This window comes from Hemicordylus capensis, chromosome 2 (genome assembly GCF_027244095.1).
Source record: "Hemicordylus capensis ecotype Gifberg chromosome 2, rHemCap1.1.pri, whole genome shotgun sequence".
Lineage (NCBI taxonomy): Eukaryota > Metazoa > Chordata > Lepidosauria > Squamata > Cordylidae > Hemicordylus > Hemicordylus capensis.
The window spans coordinates 159,551,081-159,574,456 of NC_069658.1; the positions used below are offsets into that span (position 1 = coordinate 159,551,081).

The 23,376-nt window shown below is 44.7% G+C and overlaps 1 protein-coding gene and 1 non-coding gene across 7 annotated transcripts in view; one reads left to right on the forward strand and one right to left on the reverse strand.

Moving 5' to 3' along the window:
• ADGRL3 (adhesion G protein-coupled receptor L3) overlaps positions 1–23,376 on the reverse strand; it is a 753,570-nt gene that overhangs the window by 298,370 nt on the left and 431,824 nt on the right. For all 6 annotated transcript variants that reach the window (XM_053298072.1, XM_053298069.1, XM_053298068.1 and 3 more), the window contains exon 5: positions 5,028–5,137. In XM_053298072.1, the coding sequence (XP_053154047.1) occupies positions 5,028–5,137 (110 nt within the window). The remainder of the gene's footprint in view (positions 1–5,027; positions 5,138–23,376) is intronic.
• LOC128348390 (U6 spliceosomal RNA) lies at positions 6,912–7,016 on the forward strand. The gene has a single exon (XR_008318118.1). It is a non-coding gene; the product is annotated as a U6 spliceosomal RNA (small nuclear RNA).

Genomic DNA, 23,376 nt, shown 5'->3' on the forward strand with positions numbered 1-23,376 from the left:
TTGTGAAAACTACTCAGCACACTATTTATAATATAATAATTTTAAAAATAGCACAGGGCACCAAAGAGATTGGGAAGGGCTGGGTAGAGCAGTCTGCCCCCCCCGCCCGCATTCTGTATTATGCTCCTGCCCCGCATATGGCGACACTCAAATGGAAACCGGAAATGATCGTCAGACTTCTCTTTGTACTCTACCTCTATGTCTTTCGCTCCTTGGACCGAAGGTTTATGTTATCCTTCGCTCTAATCGGCTCTGCTTCTGGGAGGCCAGCCAATCCTGAAGAGGACAGGACAGCTATGAGGCTGCGCATCGCGATTTGAATTTTTCAGTGCTTTCAACTGTGATGATGGCGGACGCGATCGCCTCCGCTGCTGCGTTGGGTGTGCTCCCGGCAGAGACCGCCATGGAGCTCCCCGCGCGCTCAGTGAGTGAGGGGCAGGCCACCCAAGATGCTTTCACCTTCCGCGGATTTCTGGGGGCGGTGGCGGGTTGCTTTTCTGGCCGGCGCTTAAAGAGCTCTTAACCCAGCCTAGAAGCGCTTTCTTGTTTTTGAGCATCCTTAGAGGCTAAGGTGAAAGGCTCTCTTCATGTGCGCAGAGGCTACAACAGTGAGGGAGTGTGGGGGCGTGGCGCTCTTAATCCTGGACTTCAAGGCTGAAGTCCGGGGCCTCCTTCCACACCCCACCCACCTCCCGTCCGTTCTGGGTGGTGTGGTTGCTGCTGGCCCACATTGAGCTGGGCAGCCGAGTGTGATTGTGACCTGTGCCAGCTTTAGAGACAGAGTGGGGAGTGGGGAAAGAAATATGTGGGATGGGAATATGTTGAGTGTTGAATTGTTTCTGCTACTGCATCGTTGCATACATATACCTATTTTAGGTATAGGTATATTAATCTCATTAGCCAGATTCCCTCATGAGATGATATTTGTAAACATTTCCCCTTTGCTATGTTCTAAACACTACAACCAGCCTTAATATTTTGTTCTTTGAATTGTTTTCATTATTGCTATTCTTACCTTGTGAGTCTGCTTCTGCCCCCCTCAAGAACGCATGTGTTAAAAATACTGCGTGTGTCATGGTGTGTGTGAGTGCAGGAGTGTAACTACTATTAGGCAAGGGGAGGCAGCTGCCTGGGGCCCCCCCATGCCTCGAGGGCTCCCCCCCAGAGGCAAGTCACATGACTATATATTGTGAAGTGTGTGTATCAGCGAGGGGCCCATTTTAAAATTTTGTCTCTGGGCCCACTCCAGCCTTGTTACGCCCCCGAGGTAATTAGATGTTCTTTTGCCATCTCTTTGCCTATCTTGAGCTGCATTTCCTTCTTCTCTTCATTTGTGCAGCTGGGCTACAACTGCCATATGGGAGAACACAGGTGCAAAACAGGCATTAAGCATCTCAGCCTCTCTATCACCCATTACCATTTCACCATACTTCCCAAGCAACAAGCCTACTGCTTCCTTGACCTTCCTCTTCTTCTGAACCGACCTGTAAGACCCCTTATTGTTCTTGGTTCATCCCTTGCAAGCTTCAGCTCATTCTGAGCCTTCACTTTCCTGACACCATCCCTACAGGTTCAATACTCCTCCTTGGTTATATGCCTCTCCTTCCATTTCCTACAGTATATGTGCCCTTGTTGCTTCACAGCTGTTTCGAGATTCCTGTACATTCATACTGCTTACTTGAGGAGTCTCCCATTTTTGTTTCTCATGGGAATGGCTTGTGATTGTGTTTTCAGAATCTCAATTTTTAGAATCTCCCAGCCTTATTTTACTCATTTTTCTTCAGGACTTCAAGCCATGGGATTCTATCTAGTTTATCTCTGAGCTAATTAAAGTAAACTTTCCTAAATTCCAGGGTATGCAGCTGATTTGCTGTAGTTTCCCCTCCCCTTGTTATCATAAATCTCAAGAGGGCATGGTCACTCCCCCCCACCCCCATGGTTCCCCCACACTTCCATTCCAACCAGTGGTGGCCTGGTCAGTAAGGGCAGAAGGGGCAGTGCTCCACCCTCAACCAAAAACAAACAAGCTAATAATTACCAGCATCCAGGGAAACCTTCAGAGCATGGAGCTTCTTCCAGCCCCTCATCCCCCGCCTGTAACTTCCTCTTTTGGTCTTACTAGCTGGAACAGCTGCTATTCAAGCTGCTCCAGCCAATCTGATTTCTAGGGGCCTCTTCCTGGCTAGCACTCCTCCCAGGAACAAGTAAAATAATGGGTTAAAATGCACTTCCTGGTTGTTTCAGGGAGTATATTTTTAATACACCTTTCCCCTTATTCCTGGGGGCAATACCAGGAGGAGCCCCCTAGGAATCAGATTGGCTGGAACAGCTTGAGTAGCAACTGTTCCAGCCAGTAAGACCAAAAGAGGAAGTTGCAGGCAGGGGAGAAGGGGCTGGAGGAAACTCCCCACTCTGGAGAATTCTCTGGCTGCTGGCAAGTCTGATCTTTTATTAACTTGTTTGTTGGGGTCGGGGTTGGAGTGGGATGCAATCCCTGCTTTCTCCTTTCTGTCCCTCTTTCTGCCTTTTGTCCTTCCCTTTCTGCTTCCTGCCTTTCCCTCTGCTTTTTGCCCTAGCTTTTTTGCTTTCTGACTTCTGACTGCTAACTGACTTCTTCTTCTTCCCACAACATGTTTCTGTTTTTTACTTTTGCCCCCACTTTTCTGCTTTGTTTCTTTTTCTGTTTTCCTCAGTGCTGGCAGGCTTGGGCAAATACTGAAGCTAGCTGGCATGGAAGAAAGCGGGGAGGGGAGGCTTCTGCCTTGGTGACTAGGTTCTCCCCTGCCCCCCCCCCCCCGGGTTCCAATGTCCACGAGCTGCTATTGACTCCAACCAATTCTTCTCTGTTGGCAAGGACCAAGGCCATGATAGCTGACGCCTTTGTTCTAGTCTCTAAAAGTTGAAGCAGTCAAGTCAGCAAGGCAGGTTAAAAATCTATTGGACCTCCCTCTCTTAGGAGACCTTGAGCAGATATCAGGGTATGTGCAGTCCCCCATTACTACTGATGCCTTCCTCTTTGAAAATCTGCTAATCTAAGGAAGACATAATTAATGTCTTCCACTTGGTCAGGTGATCCATAATTAATTCCCACAATGGAGCTTATTTCTCTGCTGCTTTTGTTTGTTTGTTTTTTGTTTTTTTGTTGGGCCCATTCCTTTTGAACAAGTTATACCCTTCAAGTACTATATTCCATTCATGAGTTTAATCCCACCAAGATTCAGTGATACCTAGTAGGCTGTACTTGCTTTGCTGTGTTAGGATTTCAAGTTCCTCCTATTTGTTTCCCATGCTCTGTGCATTAGCATATAGACATCTGAGACCATTTGTCTCACCGCTTCCTTGCTGTAGTGACTTACAAAGTGTAGCACACTCCCTCTTCCATTGGCACATGTTTTCTTAATTGTAGTTCTTGGTTTTATGCTTGGTATGTGGATCAACAGGATGGAGCAGCATTCAGTGAGTTTGCAGAGTCTCTGCAACCTCTCCATCATATTCTGGATGTGTGCACCAGAAAGAGACAGCATATCTCCCTTTAAGATTTGTCAGGTCTGCACCCCTTTCCATCCTTCTCAGTAGAGAACCACTCACCACCATCACCACCACACGTTTCCTACTTGTCAGGTTTGGATAAGTTATTCCAAGTCATGGAGGGCTGGATGTCTTCTTCCCTCTTCATTGCAGCCTGGTATGGCAATCTTTGTTCAGGTGGCAGCACGTTATCCCAAATAAGCAGAGCCCCATACCAGTTGCTCAGCATCAGTGACTCTGAATGTCTCATGATTCTAATGCTCCTGTGTGTAACCTGCATCTATGTATCCACCTCTTCTGACAGGATTACTTCATCCTCCATGGAAGCCCCTGTTCCTTCTGTGGTTATTTGCAGAGAGTGTCTTCACTCTTGCAAAGGAATTCCTTGTCCTCTTTGACCCTTTTCAGGGTAGAAGGACATGCCTCGACCCCCTCCAACTTCTGTGCCAGCTTGTCTACAAGCTTGAACTTGAAGCAGGTGCAGTTTAGGGATGTGCATGAGCTGGTTCGGTCCCAGCTCTCCGCCAGTGGCTGCATGAATGGCTTGTGCACATCCCTAGTGCAGTTCATCTTCTCTTGAACCAGGAAAACGAACACAGCACATTCCCTAGAAGTTCCCACCACACTTCCCTCACTGTCCATGTTGTTGAAGCTCCTGAGCACTTTGTCTACCTCTCCTGCACATTCTCCTGCTCTGCTCAACTCCCATGAAAAGATAACACTCTGACTGTTTTCATTACATTAAGGAGAAATGTTCACTTCTGATTTTGATTTTTGTTCTAACATTAGCTCAGCATTACATAGCACTTGTTGAGTGTTCAAACACACTCAACACAAACAGAGCCCTGTTTGATCTGACTAAGGGTCCATCTAGACTAGCATTTTGTATACAACAGTGGCCAAGCAGATCATTCCGGAAAGCCATAAACAGGTCACAAAGACAACAGTCGTCTCCCACTTTTAGAAGTGTTAGTCCCATGCCAGAAACTGATATTAGTATACTGAAATGGGAGCTCCATTTACCTATTCCATATATCACCCAGAGATGCAGGTTTTGGGCGGTATAAAAATATGTTAAATAAATAAATTAAATAAATATCCTGGCTAAGAAATATAGACCTCCATGAATTTAACGAATCCCCCTTTAAAGCTATTTAAGACTATGGTCATCACCAAATCTTGTGGTATATTAACATACACTATTTTTTAAACAATACCTTGGGAGATAACCAGCTATGATCCCCATATTGCAGGCAGAGGGCTAAATCTGAGCAAGAGTGACTCCTCTCAGACCACGGCATTTTATCGCAGAGGTAAATGTCAAACAGGGTACTTTCAAGTTTATATTTTTAGCAACTCATTATTATACCACATCTGAAATTGCTGATGGATAACTGTGTTCTTACCATCAGAAGTTGACTTCTTGATTCTAAAATGAAGAAGGACAATTTTCACTCAAGCACAGCAAAGAAATGAAAAGAATGTGGAATTATACATACTGTAAGGGACACATTCGTATTGTACTTCCAGATACTTGTATGTTCCCGGACAAGGATCAGGAAACACATCTGGGCCTGCTACCACTGCACACTGCGTCCGATTGCTGCACCTGAAAAATAAGGGAGAAGTCTCAAAGTCAAAACTGAAACACAATGGAGGGGAAAATTTACACTTACATCAAAATATTTAAAAATTGTTTAAAAATCAAAATAAAAAAAGTTTTTATTATATAAAGCTGCATATACAATGTTGACATATACTGCTGAGACAGTCTCACAAATAGAAAGAGTTGAATCATGCTCTCTGTGTACGATTTTGGGAGCATTAAAATCTCCCTCCCCCAGCATGTTTTATTACAGCTGAGTTGGGTCTTGAACATGTTTTAAACTTAATGCATATTAGGCTGTTTAATGATTGGGGTAGGGTAATCCAAATGGATTGAGATAGGTTCCCTAAATCTTGCCTAGAGAAGCAGAGTATGCTTGTCCTAAAAAATGTTTGATTTCAAATACTCAGTATTGCATTATGGTTTTTTAGCACAGGATCTGAGTACTCTTGGAAGTGCCCCAAAGAAGTCTTTCAAACACAGAATGATAGATATGAAAACACAATCTTATATAGCTGCCCTTATGTCTTCAAGAGTTGTATGATGGTTGCCAGGTGTAAAAGCTCACCATCAAATTGGAAAAAAAAAATCATATGCAAATAGAATATGGGAAACCCAACTTTGCTTTGAACAGATGGACTCATTGATGAAGTCTAGAATATCATTGCAAGATCAATTATGTGGATATGGAGGCGTGACACGTGAGGCAAGCGCTTGCTTGGGGCTCCCAGTAGCCTGGATGGGGTGGGTTCGTTTGGGGCTCTTCCGGAGACCAAGCCACCCCCCCGGGGGCTTCGGTGGCTCCTACCATTGGTGGCCCGGGTTCTTTGAACCTGTTCACACAATGGTGGCTATGCCCCTGCTTGGAGCCTAGGGATTACCAATTGCTCTGGTCCTGTTGTTCTTTACTGATTCTAGTTGGATGGAGGGTGGTCTGGGGAGTCCAACTCTACCCAGTTCAGGAGAGGGGGAATGAGAACCTTACCCTAAAGGAGAGTAGGTGGTGGCAGTAAGCATTATCAGCCTGTAGGACCAGTCCCTTTAGTAAAAGCCAATCAGTCACCCTGATTGGTCTCCCCAATGGGTCTGGGGGGCACCCTACTACAAGAAATGGTGGTCATCTTCAGATATCGGAAGGCCTGTCACAGAAGATGGAGCAGACTTTGTTGCTACTGAAAAAAGGACTACAACTGAAGTTACAAGAAAGCAGACATAGATCAGACATTGGGAGGAATTTTCTAACAATAAGAGCTGCTTGACGGTGGTGGGGTCTCCTTCGCTAGAAGTATTCAAATAGAAATGAGATGACCATCTGTCAGGGAGGCTGTAGCAGATTACGGCTGGATGGAGCAGGGGGTTGGAGCATGGGCCCCAGAAGTATAGGGGCAGAGAGGACTAGAACCTCAACAAAGATTACCCACAAGGGCTGAGTTCCCACAGGAATACATAAGCAAAAGAACTACAGCAATTGTGATCAAAATGACTGATTGATAAAGGAGATGTGCAGTTTGCTCTAGGACTCAGAGCTGACTACAGATCCTTCCTTGTGGCTGTGAGCAAAGCAAAGCTTAGCTGTGGAGCCCAGCTGAACTGAAGTCAGCCTCAGTTGACTACTACTTTGAGTGGGGTGTGTGTGTGTATGTGTGTGTGTGTGTGTGTGTGTGTGTGTGTACAAGCTGAGGTTTGGAAGAGAGGGCAAATAATTTTGAGTAGTAAACTTCAATTTCTACTATTCTATTAAGCAACCATTGGGAAAGTTAACAAGTTAGAGTTAATATATCACTTCAGTGATGCTTATACTAAAGTTGGAATAATACAAACAAGAGTAGCACGGTCCCTGCGTAACAATGACATGCCAGTTAATGAAGTGTTCCATATTGGGGGGGATGTTGCTGTAGCTCAGTGGTAGAGTGTCTGCCTTGTATGCAGATGGTCCCAAATTTAATCTCTGGCATGTCATGGCTCAGACCTCTGACTCAGAAGAGTCAGAGGAGGAACGGGAGGACTCGGTTGGTAGCGAGGGCTCAGATGCACAGCAACAAGACTGGCAGGGAGAACAGACTCTGGAGCTGAGGAATTGGAACAGCTGCCAGACATGAGGGCTGAGGAGGCTGATCAGGAGGAAGCGGGGATTTCGCCTGTCTTGAGAAGACGTCTCAAGAGGAAGTGTCTCAGTGGGAGACACGCAGGCGCAGGATATCACAGGAGAGGAAGTAGAAGTGCTGACTCAGGAAAGCCTGATTGGCTGCTGGTTATCTTGAGCCCTATATTAAGCAGTCTGTTAGTTGCACAGATTGCTGTCAGCAACTTTTGCTTACCGCAGACCGTGTTCCTATTTAGAATTCCTCAACCTTTCAAGTTCCAATTTGCCCTTGTTCTGTTCTTTCCTGCTCTGTTGTCCCTTGTTCCGTCAATGCCTTGCTCTGTTGTTCCTTGTTCTATTCATCCATTGCTCTGTTGTTTTCTTTTCAGTTATTACTCAGTTATCATGGGGGCGGGGGTACCTAGTTTAGTTCAGGGGACTTTATTTGTTCACTACTATTTTTCTTTGTGAGTCTTTCATTTTCCTTTGTGCAGCTTCGCTGCTGCTTTCTGTTTAACTCACAGGGGGAGAGCTGAAGGGGTAGTAAATCCTGCTGGATTAGCCGAGCTAACAGATTTACGACATGGCAGCATCTCCAGGTAGGACTGGGAAAGACTCCTGCCTGAAATCTCAGAGAGCTACTGTCAGTCAGTGCAGACAGTCCTGAGCTTGATGAACTAATGGACTGATGTGGTATAAGGCAACTTCTTATGTATCAGTTATTAAATATGAAATAAATATCAATGTGAGTTAAAAGTTGCATAACTCCACTTTCAACTAGTTCGAAGTTGTTAAAAAGAAATAAAAAGAAAGATATTAGCTAGTTAAACAGTTGATTGATGAGAACTGTGTGAAACACAGCAATTTGCCTACTTGCTTCATTTTTCATTTTCAGATGCAATTAGTAGGTTTCTTTTCCATAACCCACAGAAGCACACTAATTTAGTTTATCCTGCCTTACATGAAACCACTGTTATATGATAATTAAAATTTTCTAAAACCAATTCCTACATTAGATCTTCCACTGTCTTCATGCACAATACCTTGTGGATGTAAATGCATAGGTATATCAGGAAAGTCTGAAGAAATAGGAGATATTGATTTATTTGCTACATTTGTATACTGCTCCATACAGAAAGGTCCCTGGGCAGTTCACAATAGTCATAGGCAGTCATAGTCATAGGTAGGTGACAATTAAAGCTTTATTCAGAACCTCTGATACTCTGTGTCTATAAACCGATTTTCTCATTTCAGTGCAATTTTGATGGTCAGGCATTTTAATTATTTAGAACTCAAACATATTTTATATTCTTACCACATTTTGTTATCTTTTGAGCTACAAAAATGGTAACAACAGAGAACCTATGTTGTTGCGATTTAATTGCTCAAAAAGTACCAAAATATGGTAATTTTAACCATATTTAGTTTGTAGACAAATTGCCAGTTTATAAACAAATTTGAAAACAAGTGTCAGTTGTGTAGTTGAAGCTACTTAAACATATACACTGAACCTCAGCAAAAGCCACATTTTGAAATTTTCATATGACAATTTGACAGTGAGTGATAATACTCAAGTTATTTTTGAAAATAATAATCTATCTTCATTATTACTATTTAATAATGAAGGGAATGATTCTAAGCATATGCAGGGGAGTGCACATGCAAAGAGTTCTGCCGTATATTGCTGGAGGGTGCAGCTTGAGGACAGTGGCACACCTAGGCATTTTCGGAGCCTGGACCTAAAGGGATTTGGAGGGGCCCCATCCCCTCACACGCCACCCCCCCATTAATCTGAAGGAAGGTATCCACAGACCTGCACTTTGCATGGTGTGCCTGCTGTTCTCCTGTCCCCAGATATGGGTGGGTGGGACTTCCCTACAGCCCCCTGCAGCTCCCGCTCCCACCATGCCTCTCTCTTTTTGTGCCACCATGCTCACGCATGCAGCGCGGCTGGGGTAGTGAGGGTTGAGACTGAGAGCCTAAGACGAGCGCATCTCCAAGGCGGTGGCTAAGCCAATGGTCCCGGCCTGGGCCTGGCTGGAGACCTGAGCAGGCAAGCCACTTCCGCGAACCTGCTCAGTGTGAATCTCGAGCTTCACAAGCCTGTGACAGTGATTCATACTGCACTGGTGCGTGGAAGCGGCTTGTCTGCTCAGGTCTCCAGCCAGGCCCAGGCTGGGACCATTGGCTTAGCTGCTGCCGCCACGGAAGCCCACTCGCCTGAGGATCTCAGGCTCAGCCCTCACCGGTGTGGTGCGGCAGGGACCTGCAGGGAGGCCCCCCAGAACTTTTGGAGGCCCCCCTCCAGGTGCTGAGGACCAGACTTGGTCTGGCGTTCAAAGAGCACTGCTGCTTGAGGATTAGGGGGTCTGAGCCATGAGGTGGCTTAGGGCACTTTTAAAGGAATTTCCACTCAAAAGAGCACTTTTATATTACACAGAGAGACCCTTTTAAGATACATTCATTTCAATGAAGAAATATCACGTATGTTAATATGAAATGATTGTTGTTTTCGGCAACTTAGAACTAATCTAAAAATGTCCAGAATTCTGAAAGCATTTTAAATCACAAAATTATTTACATTTACATTTTTATCCCGCTCTTCCTCTGAGGAGCTCAGAGCCGTGTACATGGTTATTTTTATCCTCACAAGGTTAAGCTGAGAGAGACATGACTGGCCCAGAATCACCCAGTGAGTTTCATGGTTGAATGGGGATTCAAACTCGGGTCTTCCCAGTCCTAGTCCAGCACACTAAGCACTACACTATGCTGCACTGACATCAGTCTCTGATAGATGTACACATTTGTAAATTAATGCTAGCTTGTGTGCTCACATATCTTCTGGAGACTGTAAAATTTAGAAGCAGCAATGGCTGCCCCTCTTACTGAGATTAGTGTCTCTACTTGCTTCTGTTCATTCCTTCTCCTGAAGCCAAGTTGAAGAACTTGTTGAGTTCTTCAAGTGCACAGAAAATGCCAGCATGTAGTAGGAACTCTGCAACTTGTAGTTCTTAAAGAGACCCATCTCACAGGAAGAAACATTACTTTCTGAGGCTATTCACACACACGGAGGAAACTGGGCTAAAGGAGCCCAGACTGATTTTCTCTGCACGTGTGAGCCATGCGGCTCCCAGCAGTTAGCCCGATTAATTGCCCCCAGGCTAATCTATCCTATTTCCCGAATTGCAGCTTCCTACAATAAGCACTTCAGTCTTGTTTGGATTCAGACTCATTTGTTATCCCTCATCCAGACCATTACTGCCCCAAGGCCGGCATTTAGGTAAGTTATGCCATTGCCTGATGAAGCTGACATGGAGAAATAGATTAGGAATGACACAGGATCTAGAAAGGAGGTGACAAAAATGAAATAGATGTATAGTTATACCTTTCTAAAGTGTTTTTCACCTGTTCCCAAAGACTGCTCTATCTTTGAAGCAAATAATATAGGTTAGTGTTGTTATACAAAGTGTTGCATATTTGATTTTAATTACATAATTCTTTAGGTGTTTTATAGCTTTTATTTTGTAACTTCGATCAATTACTAACATTTCTTTTTTTAGTTGTGTATGAATGATTGGAATAAACACAATTTAACAATATTGAATATTCTAGCTTATATGATTATTATTTACTGATTCAATATATAAAATTGGATAAGACCAGTCATTACATCTTGACTGTTTTGAGCCCCCGTATTTTAAAAACACTTCTGTGGTCTCTGGATTGGACCAGAAGACCTCCAAGTGTAATGAGGATTAACATTTAACCTGCACACTATAACTGATCAATTAATGAATGCCCTAAGCTCAGAAGAACTTTTGATATTACATAATGATTAATAGGAAACAGTGCCTCCTAGAGTCTGGCAGGATAACCAATAATTGAAGAGTCCAGAAAGTTATTATTTTAATGTAGATTTAGGATATTACAGATGTTACAGATAAAGGATTGTGCTTGCATCATTTTCCATATATAAGAAAGAGGAAAGCGCAATAACACGGGATAACATAATAATCCAGGAGGTCCAATTTGTGATGTCAGTAAATAATACAAAATCTGGTGCAAACAGGCCACTTGCTTCTGGGAGGGAGCTAATTCTCCCTCATAGAACCTTTGAAGAACAGCAGCTGGAAAAGCCACAACAGCAGCAGACTGAACACCTGACACCTGAGGAGTGAACTTTTCCACCATCACCCTCTCACCCCAAGACTTTTATCACTCACTGTTGCATTTCTTCTTCTTCAGAGATTGTTTATTATGTCTTATTGTCAGAAGCTTTAGTTCTCTGTTGTTAAACACAGAGGCAGGATCTAAGTATATTAAATAAAATGAACTATAATTTCTTTTGTGAAGACAATGATCAAAACTCCCTCTGTCCGATTCTATCTATCTTTTCTGACAGTGGAACACACACACACACACACACACACACACACACACACACACACACACACACACGGCCGGATGCATCATCAGCTCTTGCTTCAGTCTGGATGGCTAAAACATGAGGATATGTACTGGGATGTATAATGCATTGAAAACAATGGGAAGCATCTGAATTTGAATGCAGGTTCTGATGGGGATTTGATTTAAATTCATTGCTTTTAAAGTAAAGGCATATCTTGGAGTTTTGTAGACATACAGTACCAAAAGGTGGGAAACTGGGAAACACTGTGGAAATAAAATGACAGGTTTTGCATTACTTCAATGAATTTTGCTGTTTCTTTGCTTTCAGACAGACAGTATGTAGACACTATCGTGGAGTTAACTGGAAGATTTGCACCCAGACCCAAGGAGACACGGACACATGATTCTTTGGTGAAATTGGCCACGTTTATTGAGACATAATTCTTTGTGTGCCGACATGGCACTCAGCTGGGATTGGCGCTCCAACCACCACAGTGCGGTTCCTAGGAGGCCGGCCACAGAGTGGCCGCCTTGGCCTAGAGACGAATGGCATTAGCACCTTGGCTCCGGGTGGCTCAGTCGCTAAAAAGCGGGCACCACCCATCCTAGCCAACCTAGGTCAGGTCTCTGGTACTAACGACACCCCTCCGATGCTGCACAGCCATACGGAAGGATGTCGTTTTACAGAGAAGAAGGGCTCAGCCGCATCCCTGATCTGTCAAGCCTCAAGGGATCCCCTCCTCCTTCTTGAAGCCAAACGCTTACCTAAGGTGCGTCACCCGATTTAAGCTGTTTTTCCTTCCACACTGTACCTGCCATAGAGGATGTTAGCATAGCTTAATGCCCTGCACCCCCACCACTCATGTAGAACTAACACCAATCCCAGCTGCAAATAATTGATGAGCAGTCTCGTGCCTGTGGCCAACAAATGGACCCCTTCCCCCCGGTAGAGGGAGGCTGAGAGAACAAGATGTCACCATGCGGTATACAGCCGCCTTCCCCGAAAGCCAAGAAGCAGGCCAAGGCTGCTCTGACCCCTCACCTGGCCCTGTCAGCCCCATATTGTGAGTGAACCCCCTTGCACATACCACGTTGTGTGATGTCAGACCATATTATGAGACCCGGGCACTGAGATAGGACCACCCCAAGGTCATGCACGGCCTGCTGTGAGAGTGAAAGCCCAAACTGTCTAACTAGGTGATTCCCCTCCCAGGTGCAAACAGGATATCCAATGCTGGATCTTTCTCAAGGAATTCGTGTAGCATCGGTGGCCATTGGCAATCTGCATGCCCCGCCAGGTGAGCCACTCCACAAAGGCCCATTGCCCCAAGCCCAGCTACGTCCCTGGTTCAGAGCTGCCAGCCACTCAGACCCATCTACATTCCTTGCCACATAACTGAGACCACGTCCCAGGCGAATCTGCATTCAAAGCCACGTAACCAGGACCCGCGTCCCGGGCCAATCTGTGTCAACGCCCTCTGCCTGAGACTCGCGTCCCAGGCCCATTTGGGCTCCACGCCACGTTAGCTGAGACCCGTGTCCCAGGCCCATCTGTGCTCCACACCACATAGCTGAGACCCGAGTCCCAGGCCAATCTGCGTTCTACACCCACTGATTCCTAAAGGAGGTTTTGAATGCATTCACATTTTAAAATAATAAAATAAAATTGTCAGTGGATTTATAGTTAACAGTGCAATAGCATAAACTTCAGTATCTTGATAAACACTTCCTCTGATCACAGCCAATACACTAATTCGGGGTGTGGGGGTATCTTGCTTCTGCTGTGAACTCACTCAGTGGCCTTAGGCCTCTCAGTCTCATTGGGAATAATAATACTGAACAATAAAAGAGGTCAATATCTCTAAACATTGATAAAGCCTGTAAAATGTGTTCAGATTTACTGAGCTGCAAAAAAATGTTCATGACTCCAATTTGCTTTGGGTTAAGCAGCCCTTCTTCAGAGTAATATCTTGGGGAATAATCCTTATTAAAATTAAAATTATTACACAAGCTGAACATCATACGCATTAGGTCTGTGCAAATCCGTAAAGTCAAGAGAGGCTGTCGGAAATCCCGGCTCCCAGCAGGAGGTGGCAGCAGAACACGGGGCAATTACCCCGGTAGTGCAGTGGTGGTGGGGATCTTTAACTGCTGACCCAGTCCTGGTGTGGGGTTGGCGGCAGAGAATCAGCATTTGAATGCACAGGGCAGGTGGTGATTCAGCACAGCCTGGGAAAGTGCACAGGGCGACTGGGAAGAAGCACAGGATGGTTCCTCTCAGCGTAGTTCCGCTCAGAGCTGCCACTTCATGGTGGGGGCAGGGGCATATCTAGGGGTAGGGCAGGCAGGGCACGTGCCCGGGGCGCCATTTTGTAAAATTAATTTTAAAAAAAATGGCTGCCAAAAACAAAATGGCCACCGTGCATGCTCAAATGGCCTCTGTGAGGCTCTAGGTCATGCCAGGCTTTGCAGAGGCCATTTGAGCATGCGCGGTGGCCATTTTGTTCTCAGTGGCCTTTTTTTTTTTTTAAAGGATTATTTTTAAAAACGACCAATGCACATGCACAAATGGTCCCTGCGAGGCCCTAGAGGCCAGCGGGGTGAGGGGAATCTTTGCAACCCCCCCCCCCAGCCTTTAGGAAGCCCCCCAAAGGGGCTACGGGTAAAAATAATAATAATAATAAATATTATATAAGACACTGTACACATATTCAGATTGGCACTATGTACAGAGAATCAGGGCTTGTGAATACTGAGCTGACACTTAAGAGCTAGGATTGTATTCATTTGCTCTTACATTGCTTCTTGTGATAAGTGAGTTAAATGTGATGTCTTGCTAATATGGCTATTAATGGTGAGTTTGTCTTTGAATCAGTGTGAAACCCTTAATATTAAGGCCCACTGGGAGTTTCTTGCTCTCTTTCTCTCATTTTAACTGTCTTTCTGAAAGACTAGAATATATTCCAAGCAGTGACACAGTTTACTCTGCATATCCTTTAATTATTTACAGAGTATCTGGGAAAAGTCAAATTCTCCATTGATTTTTAAAACTTATGTAATGGTGATGCTACAATGAATAGTAGAGAATTAGACAGGCACTTCTGTTTAGTTTTCCAAGTACATCTCCACATAGTATTTGGGTATTTCATGAGCCCCCACATACTGAAATTTGTAGTTTTCCAGCATTTTTTGGTCTGGCTAAGTCCACTGCTAAATAGTTTTTGAAATATTAAAAGATTAACGAGCTTGACTTGTATTTTTCAGCTGATATTATGGTAAAGTTATCTGAAAGATGGGTGTCAGATGCTTGGACAGGGGTCACAATTTCAGTGTTTGCCCTAGGCGCTATTTTCCCTAGATACGCCTCTGGGTGGGGGCAAGGATTTCTGACATCCTTGCCCCAACCTGACACATAACATTTGGAGTTCCTCTCTAGAAGCTTGTCTTGGGGACATTGTACAGTGCTGATTCTGGTCCTATATGGAATGGAGGGTCCAGAAGGTGTTACCTTGAACTCTTGTTCAGCTCCTTGGCCAGTAGGCTTTGGAGTTCCATAGTAATCCATCTTGTCTAGCATGGGAGAGAACTGGTTTTGCAGCAGTACATGTGAAGATGATCTAGGTGTCTTAGTGGAACACAAGTTGAACATGGGCCAGCACGATGATATAACTGCTATAAAAGCCAATGTAATCAATGCATAACAGAGGCAGAATAATCAGAGCATGAGAAGTATTAGTTCCACTCTGTTCAGTGCTAAACATTTGCTATACAGTGCCAAGTTCTAGGCACAGTACTTTAGGAAGGATAATGACAAACTGGAACAGGTTCAGAGGAGACTTATCATTTACGTTTGTTTTCTTGTTGAAATTGACCTCTTTCTTATTATTTATATGCCAAATAAAACTGGATCTATGGATCTTTAGCTTGTTTCAAGTGAGACAGAACTGGAGATTTTGAACCCACTTCATGAGAGCATTATTGAACAAGCAGGGATTGCAGAAAGCATGATGGAGAAACCTTCTGAGCTTTCCATGGATAGTACGTTGCAGAGAATGCAAAGCAAGAGACTGGGCGATATCCCTGTTTTATGGCAGAAAATGAAATGAGAATAACTACAGTGAAGAACATTAGGGGTGTGCAATTCGGTGACTCGGTTCGGGACCCGAACCGAATCACCCCTGTTCTGTTTTGTGCCCGAATATGGGCCACCCGAATCACCCTTGATTCGGTTCAGATTTAATCCGAATCCAAATCGATTCGGGGGGTAAAAAAGGGGCCCAGGGGCAAAATTTTGGGATGGGGTGGTAGTGCCCAATGGGTGGAGTCTACCACCCCAATTTCAGGGGAATTGGGCAAAGGGCTGGTTTTTGGGGAATTTTTGAAATTTTAGTGACTTTGGGGCAGTTCGGGGGCATAGCATGGGATTCTATGTGATAGAATGAGAATTCTATCATAGGATTCTATGTGATAGAATTCTATGTGATAGAATTCTAGCATGGGATTCTATGTGATAGAATGAGAATTCACACCTCAGAAAAAACTTCTGAGGTGTGAATTCTCATTCTATCATAGCAAATGAGATTTTTTTCAATTAGACAACTCTCATGACCCCACTTTCACTTTTTCACACTCTCAATTACTATGAATATGAATTTAGCACACTTCACCTTATGAAGACAAACCTCAGAATTCACCAAAATTCACCCCTCTGCCCAATCACTCTGAAATTGGGGACGGGTGGTAGCCTCCACCCATTAGGCACTATATACCAGCCCACCCCACTCCTTTGGGGCAGATGCACTTTCTGCCCCCAATCTGCCCCAAAGACACCAAAACTTCAAATATTCCCAAAAAATCAGGCCTCTGCCCAATCCCCCTGAAATTGGGGTGGTAGCCTCCACCCATTAGGCACTACCACCCCACCCCACTCTTTTGGGGCAGATGCACTTTCTGCCCCCAAACTGCCCCAAAGTCACTAAAACTTCAAAAATTCTCAAAAAATCAGCCCTTTGTCCAATCTCCCTGAAATTGGGGTGGTAGCCTCCACCCATTAGGCACTACCACCCCACCCCACTATTCTGCCCCAGTCCCCACTTTCTGCCCCAATCTGCCCCAAAGACATGAAAACTTCAGAAATTTCCCAAAAATCAGCCCTTTGCCCAATCCCCCTGAAATTGGGGTGGTAGCCTGCACCCATTAGGCACTACCACCCCACCCCACTCATTTTGCCCAGATCCCACGCTATGCCCCCAAACTGCCCCAAAGTCACTAAAACTTCAAAAAATCCCCCCAAATCAACCATGAACCAAATCACCTGAATTTTTCGTGCCCAGAATTCAGGTGATTGGGCTCGGGCCCGAAAAATATCGGGGGACATCGGGGGTGATTCGGTTCAGCCCCGAATCACCTGAAATTGCTCGTTTCGGGCACAGATCGTTCTGTGCCCAAAATTTTTTGCACATCCCTAAAGAACATGACTCTCATTGAGCATTTTCCATTTGCCTCAACATATTTGTGTGGGACCAGTGTCTCACACCTGAGGGATTTAAAAAATGAAATAAGAAATTTGTGCCCCCAAAACGATCTGATAGTAGCAATGTGCAGAAATCAAAATGGATTCTAACTAAGGCTTGGGAGGGTAGACAAGACCATTATGGAGGATGGTTGAACTACCAAAGCACACCTATGGAGTAAAGGTACTGCCCCATCCAATAATGATGAACAGACAATACGGTTCCAGAATACCTATCAAGGAATCTCTTTTGAAACCCAGGTCAATAAGTTATCAACAAGCAGAACAGTTCTGGATCAATAACAGGAAAAAACAAAATCCATTCAATGATAAACATTCCAAGACATGAAGCCCACTTCCAAAGGGATCATGGGTAGCTAGGTGGCCAGATTTGGCTTTAAAAAGCCAAATTCTGGTTTACGGCCCATTTGACCTATGAGTATACCCCTTATGTTCTGGCAACTCTGATGGGTAGTGATGCAAAGTCCAAATGGACAATGGAGGCCAACCTCGAGGCACTGGAACATCTGAGGTCATACAATGTTCAGACCGACACAGGACAAATACGAAGACAAAACCGATGTCACCTAAGAGCTGACATGGCTACAGAGACAATCAGTCAGAGAGAAAAAAACAGGCTGTGCCTCCTCTGTGGGCCCCTTTGAATCAGCATTGGAGACACCATTGCAGACCATATCAGCACCCACCTCTTCTGAGGTACCCATGAAGGGAATTGCCACACATTGAAGATATTGAAGATCATTCAAGCCCACATCATGGGAGGATAACATTGAGGCACTTCACACAACATGTGTGAAATGCCTGAGGGGGTTCTGCAGGGAGAGTGAGCTTAGCCCGCTCTCCCCACAGATGAGCAGCCGCTCGTAGCTGGGCAGCCGAATCGCCCACCCACACGACTGCTGGCTCCGTCATGAGCACTCAGGGCATCCTGGAGAGACCCCTGAGCTTGGGAGGCTGCTTGCAGCCTCCTGGCCGGAGGTCTACTCATGTGTCACCACGAGCCTCAGCAACACACAAGCTTAAGGGATGGAGCCGCTCTGGGAAGAGCAGAAGGTTCCAAGTTCCCTCCCTGGCAGCATCTCCAAGATAGGGCTGAGAGAGGTTCCTGCCTGCAACCTTGGAGAAGCCGCTGTCAGTCTGTGAAGACAATACTCAGCTAGATGCACCAATGGTCTGACAGTCTATGGCTGCTTCCTATGTTCCTAATACAGGGAAGGCAACAGATAGCTTGTTTCTCTATAGGAGGGTAAAACATGGTGCTTGTAGTTCTTAGAGTTAAGACCATGATGACCAGGGGCCAAATCAGGAGAATAGTATATCCACCACCAGGCCAGAGAAAATCAGGCCAGAGAAAAGCAGACAACACAAGCTTGGAAGGGCAAGGACCTACAGTGAGGGAAATAAGTATTTGATCCCCTGCTGATTTTGTCCATTTGCCCTCTGACACAGAAATGACCAGGCTATAATTGGAATGGCAGGTTTATTGTAGCTGTGAGAGACAGAATAACAACAAACAAACCCTCAAAAGCCCAGTGCCCAAAAGTCAGCGATGGATTTGCATTGTAGTGAGGGAAATAAGTATTCGATCCCTTCACAAAAGATGTCTTAGTACTTGGTGGCAAAACCCTTGTTGGCAATCACAGAGGTCAGACGTTTCTTGTAGTTGGCCACCAGGTTTGCACACAACCCAGGAGGGATGTTGTCCCACTCCTCTTTGCAGATCCTCTCCAAGTCAGAAAGGTTTCGAGGCTGATGTTTGGCAACCCGAACCTTCAGCTCCCTCCACAGATTTTCTATGGGATTAAGGTCTGGAGACTGGCTGGGCCATTCCAGGACCTTCATGTGCTTCTTCTTGAGCCACTCCTTTGTTGCCTTGGCTGTGTGTTTTGGGTCATGTCATGCTGGAATACCCATTCACGACCCATTCTCAATGCCCTGGCTGAGAGAAGAAGGTTCTCACCCAAGATCTGACGGTACATGGTCCCGTCCATCGTCCCTTCGATGTGGTGAAGGTGTCCTGTTCCCTTAGCAGAAAAACACCCCCAAAGCATAATGTGTCCACCTCCATGTTTGATGGTGGGGATGGTGTTCTCGGGCTCATAGGCAGCATTCCTCCTCCTCCACACACGGCGAGTTGAGTTGATGCCAAAGAGCTCGATTTTGGTCTCATCTCACCACAACACTTTCGCCCAGTTCTCCTCTGGATCATTCAGATGTGCATTGGCAAACTGCAGACGGGCCTGTCCATGTGCTGCCTTGAGCAGGGGGAGCTTGCGGGCACTGCAAGATTTCAGTCCTTCACGGCATAGTGTGTTACCAATTATTTTCTTGGTGACTATGGTTCCAGCTGCCCTGAGATCATTGACAAGTTCCCCCCGTGTAGTTCTGGGCTGCTTTGTCACCGTTCTCATAATCATTTCAACTCCACGAGGTGAGATCTTGCATGGAGCCCCAGACCGAGGGAGATTGACAGTTATTTTGTGTTTCTTCCATTTGTGAGTTATCGTGCCAACTGTAGTCACCTTCTCACCAAGCTGCTTGGCGATAGTCTTGTAGCCCAGTCCAGCCTTGTGCAGGTCTACAACCTTGTCCCTGACATCCTTTGACAGCTCTTTGGTCTTGGGCATGGTGGTGAGTTTGGAAGCTGAGTGATTGCTTGCTTCTATGGACAGGTGTCTTTTATACAGGTACTGTAACAAGCTGGGATTAGGAGCACTCCCTTACAGAGGGTGTTCCTCATCTCAGCTCGTTACCTGCATATAGTGAAAAGACACCTGGGAGCCTGAAATCTTGCTGGTTGATAGGGGATCGAATACTTATTTCCCTCACTACAATGCAAATCCATCGCTGACTTTTGGGCACTGGGCTTTTGAGGTTTGTTTGTTGTTATTCTGTCTCTCACAGCTACAATAAACCTACCATTCCAATTATAGCCTGGTCATTTCTGTGTCAGAGGGCAAACGGACAAAATCAGCAGGGGATCAAATACTTATTTCCCTCACTGTAGGTATGTCTGTTACTCTAGTAAATATCACAGTGCATCTTGTGTGAGGCAAAAGCTAAAATGCATAGGGAATTTGAGAGTTCTATAAAACTTCATACTACACAGGATTAGACCTGTAATTGCCTATTTTTCATTGTCGTCAATCTCTTCACATACATAGTTAGACAACATTTTGAAAGAGCAATGGGCAGAAAGTGACTTCAAAACCATGCCTTGTACCCCTGCTAACTGGGTAAAGAGGCACCTTTTTAACATGGTGATTCTATTTATTTAGCAGGGGGAGAGTAACTGGCCCTATCCACCCCCAGCACAGGACCTCCAGTGATTGTTGTTTATGTTTCTTTTTTAGATTGTGAGCCCTTTGGGGACAGGGATCCATCTTAATTTAATTTAATTTAATTTAATTTAATTTAATTGCTTTGGAAACTTTTGTTGAAAAGTGCTATAGTAGTAGTAGTAGTAGTAGTAGAAGTAGTAGTAGTAGTAAAGCCTTTCATGAATCATTCTAAGAGAGAAAATTTTTCAGAAGAGGTTTTTCCAGCCCCCCCCCCCCATTTTTCTGTCTCTGAACTTGGCGGGGGGGGGGATGCTTTTTTCTGGCTTTTTTCCTGGACCTTTACATCTGTACCAAGCAAATACAATTCTGCACTACAAAAGACATGGTCTGCACGGCCATCATTTTTTTGGAAGTTAAGTTCCTAGGTTGCATAAAGACTGTATTTAGTTGCAAACCAATATGTATGAATTGTGATATCAACCTATTAGTATGTATGCTTTTCCTGGAATAATATAAACAGCAGCCTTTGAAATTTGATTCAAATTTGTCTTTTCCCCTTGGTGATTCAAATCATGATAGATATATTAATCCACCCCAACAGCCAGTGTACACCATCACCAAATAGCAGGCTCAAACACAGCCCCCACCCCCTCGATCTCTTGTCTCAAGAGGAAAGATGTCCACAACTCCCAGGACTTCAGTAAGGTTGGATGCTGCTGTATCTCGATGAAGAGGGAATTCCAGAGCCTCAGTACCACATCTGAGGGACGGGGTGGGGGGAACCCTGTCTCTCATTGTTTAAACAATACTTTCTTCTTTGGACTATCTGGGACTCAACCCACTATGCCCTCTGGGAGCAGCACTGGTGGAAGGCAGCATTTGTAAGGATGTTTTGCAAAAAGGCACAGTTGGCCAGATGAGTACTAGGAAGAGCCCAAAGTGTACCTAATATGAATAACAGTAATATTAAACAGAAGGGGCACCTAGAGATGAGCATGCAAGAATAATGTGGCCATGGCAACAGAAGGCCCAGAATGCATGTAGAACACACACTTTCCATGTAGAAGGGCACAGGCTCAAGCAGCACCACCTCCAGTTAAAGGTGTTGGATCTAGGACCCTGGCAGCATCAGCTCTCAGCTGTAATGTCTCATAGTGACCACTGGGGGGTTTAGGGTCATGGATAAAAGTGGTCCAAGTGCTCAGGGCAGGAAACTGCTACAGCATCCCTGACGGCCACCCAACCTCTGTGTGAAAACTTCTAGCCATGAAGAGCCCACCACTGCACAAGGCAGGAATTGAACAGTTCTCACAGTAGGAAATTCTTCCTAATGTCTAGTTTAATCTTCTTCCTTGTAATTTCAACCAATTGGTTCTAGTTCTGCCCCCAGGAGCAAAAAAGAACAAGTCCGCTCCTTTAAAATGTCTGTAATTCCAAGTGGGGCTGTTCAAGGCATGTACAAAAAAGGTATGTGATATTTGCATAATATATGCACATTTAAATGTAGAGAATTTGGTTGCAAAAATCCAAATCCAAAAAGACACGAATCCACTAGGTCCACTAGGAGGACTTTTCTCAAGTGGAATGTAAAAATATCAATCTGCTGTCAAAATACTAGCCGACTGATTATTTTAATGAGAAAAGGATTTATATGCTGGTGAACAGACAGAGTTTTAAATATTCCTTGACTTCGTTATTGAAAAGCAATCCTACCCAAAAGCTGTAAGCAGCCAAAGATATAATTAAACACTGTCAATAAACCAACTGCATTCAGCATGTGGCAGGACTTTTCTATATAAGCATTGCACAATTCAAACAATTACTTCACAGGGGGGCCAGAAAACCATTAACTTCATATTCAGGAAGATCTGTAAATAAAGGAGCGTCCCTAATGAAGGAAATGGCAGATAATTTGAATTTTCATCTTTGATTAGATCTTGAGCCATTGCCACTATGAAGTTAAAGCCATGACAATTCTGCCACAGAAACTCCTTGTTTCAGAGCATTAACACAGACTCATATTTGTGTTTTGATGGAAGCAAAAGGAATGAATGAATTGAAATGCCTGAATTCTATTTTGTAGCTTTCTCTCTGTATTGGCCTCTGAATAAACTCATTAGGGCTTTTATGAAAACTATTTTTATATGTACACACACACACACACACACACACACACACACACACACACACACACACACACCAAGGCCTATCTACCAGCATCCTGTTTCACACAGTGGCCCACCAGATGCCTCTGAGAAGCCCAAAGGCATGCCCTCTCTCCTGTTGTTGCTCCCCTGCAACTGGTATTTAGAGGGATCTTGCCTCTGAGGCTGGAGTTGGCCTCTAGTCATCAGACTAGTAGCCATTGATAGACCTGTCCTATATGAATTTGTCTAAGCCATTTTTAAAGTCATCCAAGCTAGCGGCCATCACCACATCCTGTGGCCAAGAATTCCATAGAAAAAGTACTTCCTTTGGGTGGTTCTAAATTTCCTGGCCTTCAGTTTCATGGAATGTCCCCTAGTTCTAGTGTCATGAGAGAAGGAGAAAACATTCTCTCTGTCCACTCTCTCTACTCAGTGCATAATTTTATATACCTCTATCATGTCTCCCCTTAGTCGCCTCTTTTCCAAACTAAAAAGCCCCAGATGCTGTAGCCTTGCCTCATAAGGAAGGTGCTTCAGGCCCCTGATCATCTTGGTTGCCCTCTTCTGCACCTTTTCCAGTTCTGCAGTTTTGTAATGTCTTTCTTAAGGTATGATGACAAGAGTTGTACACAGTACTACAAATGTCACATCACCATAGATTTGTATAAGGGGATTATAATATTAGCATTTTCCCCCAATCCCCTTCCTAATGATCTCTAGCATGGAATTTGCCTTTTTCACAGCTGCCACGCACTGAGTCATCATTTTCAACAAGTTGTCTACCACGACTG